The sequence below is a fragment of the Eurosta solidaginis genome, chromosome 4 (assembly GCF_040869045.1).
Source record: "Eurosta solidaginis isolate ZX-2024a chromosome 4, ASM4086904v1, whole genome shotgun sequence".
Taxonomy (NCBI): Eukaryota; Metazoa; Arthropoda; class Insecta; order Diptera; family Tephritidae; genus Eurosta; species Eurosta solidaginis.
In genome coordinates, this window is record NC_090322.1 from 34,102,710 (window position 1) to 34,113,331 (window position 10,622).

At 34.9% G+C, this 10,622-nt stretch overlaps 1 protein-coding gene across 1 annotated transcript in view; it reads left to right on the plus strand.

The window, feature by feature from the left end:
* LOC137248445 (uncharacterized) overlaps positions 1-4,878 on the plus strand; it is an 81,914-nt gene extending 77,036 nt beyond the window's left edge. Inside the window, exon 4 of the mRNA XM_067779380.1 lies at positions 363-4,878. Within this exon, the coding sequence (XP_067635481.1) occupies positions 363-1,505 (1,143 nt within the window). The 3' untranslated portion in view covers positions 1,506-4,878. The remainder of the gene's footprint in view (positions 1-362) is intronic.
* Positions 4,879-10,622: the final 5,744 nt, after the last annotated feature.

Below are 10,622 nucleotides of genomic sequence, written 5' to 3' on the forward strand. Positions count from 1 at the left end.
ATCTGGCTCTACCTCAACCGTGAAAAAGTTCCCACCATCAGTCCCATTATAACGGGCCTACGTATACTCTTCTCTATCGGTTTGATATAATGAGTTCTACTGCTCTGTATGGAAACTTTTGAAATGCAAGAAATGAGATTCTGAATTTATCCCATGGCAGTATTTAGATAATCTAATGCCGAAAATCTTGACCTCGCTGAGTAAATAGTTTCGCGTGAGGTGAATTTCTCGAGGTTTGGCCTTGTTTAACGGGTTGATAACGGGTTCCTTATGCTTAACATGTATACGTGTACATAATTTTACGAAAATGAACTTTAAATCCTCCTTTATCGATCTATCAATGAAATCACTTCTCCTTCCAGGTTTGCGCCATCCAACACGTCGACGTCTGCATGTTCAATAATGGCAAATTCAAAAATATAGTCGCTGATTCGGACACCAACTCGCCCGTCGATCGTACAGTACCACCTGGTGGCACGCTAAACACCACTATCGTCCTAAAACCAGCACGCGGTCAAACCAAAAATTGGATTGCGCTCGAAGACATGCTACAACGTAGCACCGAACCAGAAGAAATTCATGGTGTTATTGCCGCCTCAGCTATACGCTCGCCAAATGTTATACTCGCGCCTGGGCAAGCGCTAAATCCATGCCCCAGCCCTGCAGTGGGTATACCACAACCCACCGGTTATCACGGACATGGTGTATCTGGCGTTATGGGCGATGATCGTAATGTTTTCGCTATTTATGTTTCCTATTATGTTAAGGTGAAGCTAACATTGAGTAGCATGGGTGGAGAGCTCTCGTTAAAATTACCTTTCGTGCTTGTGCATATAGAGGAGCCCAGCAAGTTGGGACACAAAGTGGAAAAGTTAGCGCTAGATGACGTGCCAGCTGGTAAGAAAAATGGTAATAAATCAAAGTGTGCAACTAGCGCTGGTGTTTCTGGTGCTCCGCCACACAAAGGTGGCAATGGACGCGTGTATACGCAGCAACTCGATCGCATCGAGTCTGTAGACGATGATATACGCATGCCAATACCAGAATCAGCGACATCATCAACAAACGCGCTCCACACCGGCAATAACACTAAACGAAAACTGATACGTAGTGAAACTTTGGCGAAAGATTTGAGTGAAGAAATTGAAGAGCAGTCGGATGCAGAAGTGAGCAAACCTACGCTGCTCACCGCAACAGATAGTATGAGAAGCGAAGGCGTGGAGTTAGAACAAGTGCATGTCGTACAAATACACTCGCAAGTAACAATTGACAAAGACGCCGATGCGAATGTGGTCAACACGAATGAAACAGAGCAAATAGCATTGAGCGCGAGCGTCGACTCTGAAAACACGAAAGCAGAAAGTGGTGCACATAGCGAACAACATGCACGAGACGAAAAATCAAGTGCTGAAGCAATAATTGAGGTAGAGTCTCCCGAAGCGTTACAAAGTTCAAAGCAAACGCCTAACGTCGGCGTTGAAAGCTCGCACATGCCTGATGTGTGATTCTCATTTCTGCGCGCTATGTTTCATAAGAAGCGACTCACGAAGTCGAAATAGGATGCTGCGTTATTAAATACTCACGAGCGTAAAAGGTAAGGCGAGAAAAGCGTTGGAAATCGCAACGCATTATGAGATTACCGTCACGGTTTTAGGAAATATTTAGATATCGACCAGTGTTGCCAGGTTAGCCTTTTCTTTTTGCATTAAGCCTCGAAATTTTGTGTTTAGCTTCGTGACTTTTTTCTAGCCTTTTTTACTCCGAATGTATTTTTAAAAATTTCTAAAATAAAATAATTTCAATAGTTCCTGTGAACACCTAATACCTAATAATATGAGTTCTCTACAAAAGATTAATTCTTTTTCTGCTGAAAATTCGTTGAAAATTTCAAAGCCAGATGTATTTTCTTACTTTGAAAAAGAGAAGTATAGTTATTCTTCAAGTCAAATAGCATTAATAGAGCTGCAGTGGCGAAAACTTATAACTATACAATGGAAACATGTACACTTCACCATGGAATTTACATAGAAATGCATTAAACGAACCTCCTTTTTTAGAACTTGTCGAATACATATTTAGTTTTTTAGTATTACCACTCAGTAACGCGGAGGTTGAAAGAGTTTTTAGTGGCATGAAAATTCTGAAAACTAAATTAAGGAACAAACTAAAAATTAAAATGCTTAATGCGCTGCTTAATAATAGATGCTCGTTAAAACGATTATCTAAATGTTGTAATGACTTTGAAATTACCGATGATCTCATATCTATGGTAAATAGCCAAACTTTACACCCAGACTTAAGCTCTTCTGATTCTTCAGACGGGGAATATTTTATATAAATAATTAGTTTGTAATATTTTTTTTTATGTATATACACATATGCAATCATTTAAAGTAATTGCATGTGCTAGTCAAAGAAAATGTGCCTGATATGTTTTGAAACAGGAAGTTATGCTTAAGTTATGTTTATAAGTTTTTATTTACAAATGTGTAAGCTAAAATATAAAAAAAATTTAATGAATTAACCAAAAAATTTCTGGCCTTTTTTTAGCTTCTTTTTTTCTAAATTTAGCCTTTTCTAACCTTTTTTTTTGCCAATCTAGCTTCTTTTTTCTGCATCACCTGGCAACACTGATATCGACATTCGAAGGAATAGAGATTTGTCGTAAATAGGCATCAATATCTCAAATATCGTGCGGCAGACTAAAACTTAGGGTATAAGTTAGGTTTAACTAGGTTTTTTAAAAAAATGGGTACTCTGGTGCAGACTGAAAAAAGATTCGCGGCTAGGTTAGAACTATTTAAATTCATTCATGAAAATCGGGTTTAAGCTCCGCAATGACTGAAAACAATACCCGGAGACAGCATAGTCTCCATACAATGTTTAAAAGGAAGCAATAGCTTCTGGTGACTCTAGATGAAAAGCGGATATATTAAGCTTTAGCTCCGAATAAGGTAGACATGAACCATGATTCAATTCTCTGCTATTAATTTTGTAATTGCAGAAGTGCTTCAGTTTAGGGTAGAGTAACTTGATTTAACCGCTACGCAGGAACTTCTATTGAGCGGTGCCCTTCAACATCCCATTTTTATAAGGGAGATGAGCTATGGTACATATTGGTAGTTTGGTTGAGATCCCGGCTTCAACAATTGAGCTAAAGTTTCTCCACACCGGACAAGAGGTGGTGGCATACTAGCGATTACTTAGATGATCTAAAACACAAATGTCCATAAGGAAAGTACAAGTGTGTTTTGAAAAACCTTTGCAATTGAGAGTAAAGTAGTTTGACTCGGTGGCACTGCAGAAACTCCCCAATGCCCTTCAACACTCCACTTTTGTACCTTAGTCATTTTGGGTAAGCGTTTCATGCCAATAAGAGACTAAAAGTTGCTCGACACCAGGCAAGAGGTAATGCCAAGCCTACCTTCCTTGGTTGATCAGAGGCCCGCCTGTCCAGAAAAAAACTGTAACTGAAGAACGGAGTTTCAATGCACAACTCAATATATAAAAATAAGCCTGTAGGATATATTATCGATGGGAAATATTCGAAAGTTCTAGGCACAAAAAGATCCCGGTAGGTAGCATCAAATAACCTTTCAGTGGCTGGTCGGCATTAACGCTGTAAGTATTGCAAGTTTGTAGGAAAAGTTAAAATAGCGCTAAGAACACATTCAGTATATGTGAGATCTTTATTGACCGGTTAGTTCAACCTAAAAATAGCATGCCGTAAACTAAAGTAGAAATAAAGTCTCAATACTCGCAGAACTATATGGAGCTATATTCTTTGCACTAAGCTCATCCACCTTTAGGAGTAATTAATCTTCTCAATAGGGAAGCGCCTAAAACTATGCAAAGAAGAAATTTATATAATCGCTTGAATGGAAGATACCACTAACTCGGACCATCCTTCTAAAGCTTCCTACCCTAGAATTTAGCGAAGAGCTCTGTAGCTTAGAATTTATTACAAGCATACATGATACTCTAGTTGCACGTTTTTGAGAAAAAGTCGACGTTTTTGAAACCAAATTTAAAAATCAAAAAATAAGTCTATAGGGAAATTTCAAAAGGTAAATAAACTTAATTGTTATAAGATAAAACATTAAAAAATAAATAATTATAAGATAGCCTAATATTAGGAGCACGAAGTGTGAGTTTCAACTGTGCGAAAGCCTAAATGTATACCACGATTTGCTAAGTGGATCACAAACAAATATTAATGGATGTGAGTTCTCTAAAAGAAGCTGGACTTCTAAAGATAACTTTATTCGCTTATATAATTTGACTTAAAAGGTATTAAGATAAGAGCAAGCGTATAAGCAAAAAATACTCCAAAATTTTAAAAGATATCAAAAATCGTAAAAAAGAAAATATTTAAAGTATTCATAGTAAACATAAAAAAATAAAAGCAACAAGCCTGTCTTTAGATGATACATACGTGTAATGTGTTATTCAAGAAATCCTCCTAAATCTATATGTAGCCGGAAAATACTCCAAAGTCGTTTTAACCGAAACAATGAAAAGCTTTTGCAAAAGTATAGCGTACTTACAGGCTGTTTATAATAAATAATAAAGCACTGGCGTAAATTTTTAATTACAAAACAATTGAAATTATTGAATACCGTAAGCGCATGAAGCATATTTGTAATATATATGAATGTGTATGGATAAAGGTTGCGTTAGTATTTTTGCAGAGTTGCATTGTTTTATAGAAAGCTTAAGCCAAATGGATGGTAGTTAAATTAATGCTGGTTACTTGTAAGCCACGTCGATCCTTTGAAATGTTAACTTAATGTGAAAATCGTACTAGGAAAATGTCATTTAAAATACAACTATTTACATCAAAATAGTTATGTATGTATGTGTGAATATTTCATAAGAAAAAATAAAGAAATATTATGAAAATTGTAAGCCTTTTATTTATTTTTAACTAAGGTAAGTAAAAGTGCTGCCGCTGTGAAGTGAAAATCGTTCAGCAAAAATCCCAAACCAAAAACCTCTTTCACGTTCTTTATGCTCCGCCACTGATAAAAGCACACATTTGGAAAAAGGTATGTTAACGCTATGTTTGCCACATAATAGAACAGTTTAAGTTTAAAGCACTTAAAAAGCTCTTAAAGCTACCGAAGGCGCCTTAAAGCTGCAATCTTGTAAAACTCTGTAACGAAAATTTGTACAGCATGAAACTTAGGAAAGCTTATCAAAAATTGAACAGGCAACTGTAAGGTTGTTGACTCTAACTTAATTATATAAACGAAGCAGCTTAAATATTGCCTTGATCTGTAGATTGATAGCTGTATACTACAACAACAAAAATTTTGAAATTTTGCTTGATTCAATAGATATACACAATAATCGATCAACCTATCAATAGCATGCAGCAATTGAACCGTTAATTATGGAACCTTAGGCGGCTATGTAAAGCAAGAAAAGACTTTAGAAAATCTTGCTTGGTTTAAAAGATATGAGGAAATTCAGGTGCTGGGCTATTTGTCTACCAATAAGTTGCGAATTCCACCTAGAAGGGTTCATTATGGAACTCTATATCAAATTGTGGATTAATCTACATGGACGCTAGTCTATAATGCAAAAAAAACTTATAAAATCATGCTTGGTTCAGGAGATATAGGGCAATTTAGGTGCTGGGTTATTTCATATGTCATTTTTGCCTTGAAGGGTTAATGATGGAACCTTATATCAAATGGTGGATTAATTAAGTACCAATATATTTGTAATTTGATAGACAGCTCCATAATTAACCCTTGAAGGCAAAAATTTGAATTTACCGGTACACAAATGACCCAGCACCTAAATTGCTTTATGTCTCTTGAACCAAGCAAGATTTTCTCAACTTATTTGTTGCCTTATATAGCTACATATTTGTAGATTAAGACTCAGCTTGACTCTAGGTTCTATCAATAACGGTTCAAGCGCTATACAAGACGTTCGATTTATTGACAATTAGGGACGTGTTCACCGATTATTGTGTATATCTCGAGAACCAAGCCAAATTTCAGAATTTTTGTTGTTACCTTTTATTGCCACCTGTCTATGGATTAAGTCAGATATTGTTTGAAGGTTCTAGTGTTAACGGTTAAGACGCTATGTGCATTAATCGGTTTTTCGATTATTACTGTTCCTTTTGTGTGTATCTCTTGAACTAAGCAAAATGTTAAAATTTTTGTTTTTGTAGTAGATAGGTACCCATTTGTAGACTAAACCACTGTTTGATACAAAGTTCTATCCTTAACCCATCAAGGCAAAAATGTGAATTTATCGGTACAGAAGTTACCCAGCACCTAAATTACCCTATATCTCCTGAACCAATCAACATTTTCGAAGTTTTTTTTGCATTATAGAGTCGCTTACTTGTAGATAAATCCACAATTTGATACAGGGTTCCATAATTAACCCTTCAAGATAAAATTCGGAACTTATTGGTACACAAATGACCCAGCACATGAATTATCTCATATCTCTTGAATGAGGCAAGATTTGCTAAATTCTTTTTTTGAATTACAGAGCCGCCTACTTGTAGATTAATCCACAATTGATATAAACTTCCATCATCGTTTTTGCCTTGAAGGGTTAATGATGCAAATTTATATTAAATTCTGAATTAATCTACAATTAGGTACCTATATATTGCAAAAACAAAAACTTAATCATTTCACTTGGTTAAAGAGCTATACACAAACCGGCAGTACATATCGACTTGGTTCTAAATATAGCCGTGTCATGAATTCTCTCGTATATAATCGGCACCATCCTATTTGGATTTTATTGTGCAGGATTATCTTCTTCTTATTTAACACATCGAGCTAGATTCAGTTGTTGTATTGCAATCAGGTCTGAAATGTAATACTCCTGTAGCTTTGTCATTTCCTCTACTCACGTGCACAGATAAATGAAAAGAAATAACCGCTTTAATTTAATTAAATTTTTATTTTTCAATAATATGTAATTTGTAATTACTATTTGTAAATATGTATGGTTTATTTTAATAAATATTGTTTGCGATTTGTTTTTTGTTTGATTTTTGTATGGTTTGGTATTTTTGTTGTTGGTTTACCTTACGAGTTCACACAATAATCCTTTTACTGCAGTTAATTTTATGCATGACTTAATATTTCAACTCTTAATATAAATTCATTTCGATTTTATGTTTAATTCGTTTCGTTGAATTTTGCTGTTTATGTAAAAAAAAATTGTCTAAATTAAAAGTGTTTAATTAGAAAAAAATTACAAGTAAATAGTTAAGTTTGGGAAGGAAAAATGTTACCAGCATTATGTACACATTTCCATCCGTATACGCCTGTACTTAATTTAATGCCACCAAAACAAGAATAACATTTATCACTATATGAATTGATTTCGATTATAGTATCACTACAAGATTTATTACTAGGCTTTACTTTAATTATAATTTATATTATTATTATTATTTTTTTTTTTTTTTTTCATTTCACATTTTCTTAACCCTTGTTATACTTGAAGCATTCTTCTGATTTTTACTGTACTTAAGTGTTTAGTATTAAAAATAAAGTTTTTAGAAAATTTTCGTTTTGGGAATTTATGAAAACAATTTAAAAACAAGTAAGGAGGGAACTGTCTTCAGCTGTGCCGAAGACTTCATACCTTTCATGAATGGGGCTGAACAATAATCTTATCCCGTTCGTAATCTCCAAATAATCGGATGTATAAGATAAGAAATATATAGTGAAAAGATCTACATACCTAAACGATTTTTAAGATATATATAAAATAAAAAATGGCAAAAAACCCCTTACTGAACGATCGGTATGGGATATATATTATATATAGTTCCGATCGAAATGATTTTTACAGGAAATCTTCTGTGATATATTAGAATATATCACCAACTTTCACGTTTTTATATTCGAAACTAAGGGAGAAATGGCCAAAAATCTTTCTATCTGAACGATCGGTTGTATGGGATAGGTATATAGTATACAAGTTAAACTTTTACAAATTGGAAATTCTAAAAAAATATATTTTTTACACGGGAGACGTGCTCCTTTATTGAATGCAAACTTATATCTGACTTTACACAATAATAATTCTTACAATCTAACCTACGTTTGCCTTACCGCGATGAAAGTGAAAACTGCTGATCACGCCCTTCCCACAGGTGAGTTTGTTTATTTTTAATTTGGTTTCCATTTACCGCTTACTGTTCACACGGTTTGCTTTGTATGTGTTGCGGCTTCAGGAATTTTGTCAGTTTGTTATGTCTGGAGTATTATGTGTCTGAATATTTGTTTTTTTTTATATTATATAAATATGTGCCGTGGTAACAAAGAACCCCCCCCCCCCCCCCTAAGATTCAAGCGTCCTCGATTGGAGTTTTGTTAAAAATTTGATTAAGCCCTTTTACTGCACCTTCCGTTAAGTCGATGGACCGAGCTTCTTTGCTTTCTCTGGTTGACAGGACTAATTTGGTTAAAAATATGGTGACGATTACCAATATGATCATAAGGCTGATGTTTGTGGCATATTTAAGCCGGTATGATGATTCTGTGAGGCTAATCTCTTTTGTATTGTTGATGTTTAGCTGTTTTAACATTTCTAGAGAAAGTATTTCTTCGTTTCTGTTTGATAGTGATATTGGTTGGAGTATCGCAGGTAGGGGTTTGTTTGTTGATTTTTCCGCATTGAAAAATTTCTTCCCGTTAATTTTGATTGTAGCGTTATTAAAGTGAATGACAAAGGTTCCGTTTAGAGTTGTAGAATCTTCGTTTATTAGGACATAGCCCCTGAAGTCGTTTAGGAATATAACTCCAGGTGACAGCTCCTCAAAGTCTGGAATGTGCTGACTGTTTGTGACGGTGCAGTTTGGCAAACGGCTCGTTAAAAGATTACTAATACAATAATCATTACTTAAATCTAGCAACTCGTCTTTCGAGCATATTTGTAGTGCGTTATATTGTTTACAATTTCTTTTTATTCCATACAGAGTTTTTTCGCAGCTAAGTATTGAATTGAAATTTATTTTGTTAATTTTATTGTCTTTCTTTACTGCTCTGATATCGATAGTTTGGCAAATTTGATTCTCTGTTGTTGGTAAACTTATAATATAGATGATTGTGTTGCCATTGGTCGCTATTTTAATTTCGGAAAATTCTAGCGCTTCGTCTAAATTTACGAATGGGATGTTATCCTTGTCAAAGATTTTTTTAGCAATATCAATTTCTTCGGTTGACAAAATATATGAATTTACTATATTGGCCTTTGCCCAATGTATCGCGTAAGCGATGTTCACGACTTCCTCTTTCATAATTTCTAACTTGTATTTTAATTCTAAACTTGCCTCTATTTCTTCACTCTTGTCGTTTTGCATGTGCTTCATAATATGGTTTGTAAGATTTGTGATTTCATTAACATTTTCTACTGTAAGTTTATTAATGAGGACTTGATTGTTGTTGTTTTCTAAAACGTTATTTACTTTGTTCAGAACTATTTCATGGTCCTCATGGTCTGGACTTCCCGCAATCCATTTCCATGCATTGCCCAAAAAATTGAGTGACCTTTTTGATCTTTTTTCTATCCTTAGATTATTAATATGGGCCTTCACTTGGGATATTAGGAGGGATATAAAAGGGTAATTCGGATTTCTGTAGAATTTTTCTGCTTTTGTCGTTGTTTCTATATGTTCCAGAATTTCTGTATATTTGTCGATGTTTATTTCGTGTATTATCCTAAATTGTCCTGTCTGTGGTCTGGCGGTTCCTTTTTCTACAATAGGTTAATTGGGAGCTCGAATAGTCTAATATCGTACCTTTGCGAGGCATAGTGGTAAAAAGAATCTGAAAAAAGAAAATTTTATTGTAGTAGTTAATTCCGTATCCTACTTTTATGGACGATTTGTCCTCTCTCGGTGACTACCGTGCTGTTCCTGTCTTCTTTAGCTATTTCCCTACTATATAATTTGCTTAGTTTTGTTCCTAACCTCCTATTTTTTTTACAAATATGACTTGTCCTGGCAAGTAGGATTTGAGCGTTTGTTTACCTTTATTATGGAATTCAATATCCTTATTTTGTTTTTGTGTTAACTTTTGCAAATCCTCGTATCTAGTTTTTTCTATGTCTTCGGGCGTGAAGTTCATATTTCTTCCGAAGAATATGTCGACCGGTCTTTTCTGTGTAACTGAGTGAATGGTATAATTGTACTCGGATACTGCCCTTTCTAAAAGTTCCTCAAAGTTTCGATGTCCCCCATTATCTTTCACACAGCGCATTATCTCACTTAGGGTGGAGTGGAATCTTTCCACTTGGCCGTTAGCCTGGCTTTTATATGGGGGAGTAGTATAAACTTCGATGCCTAATTCGTCTTTCATCATAAACTTTATTGAAATGGAATTTAACGATGGTTCATTATCGATCACTATTATCTTCGGGACGCCGAAGGAAAATATTATATCCCTTAAGGGTATCCTTACATCCTCTATGGCCCTACTATTTACCATTCTTGTTACTGCATATTTCGAGAACTTATCCAGTGCAGTCATAACTCTCTTCCCTTCGGTTAGAAAGATGTCTATATGGACTGTGTGTACTGGGAAGGTTGGCAATGGGGTTGCTGCTATTTTTGGGTTGTTAGGGTG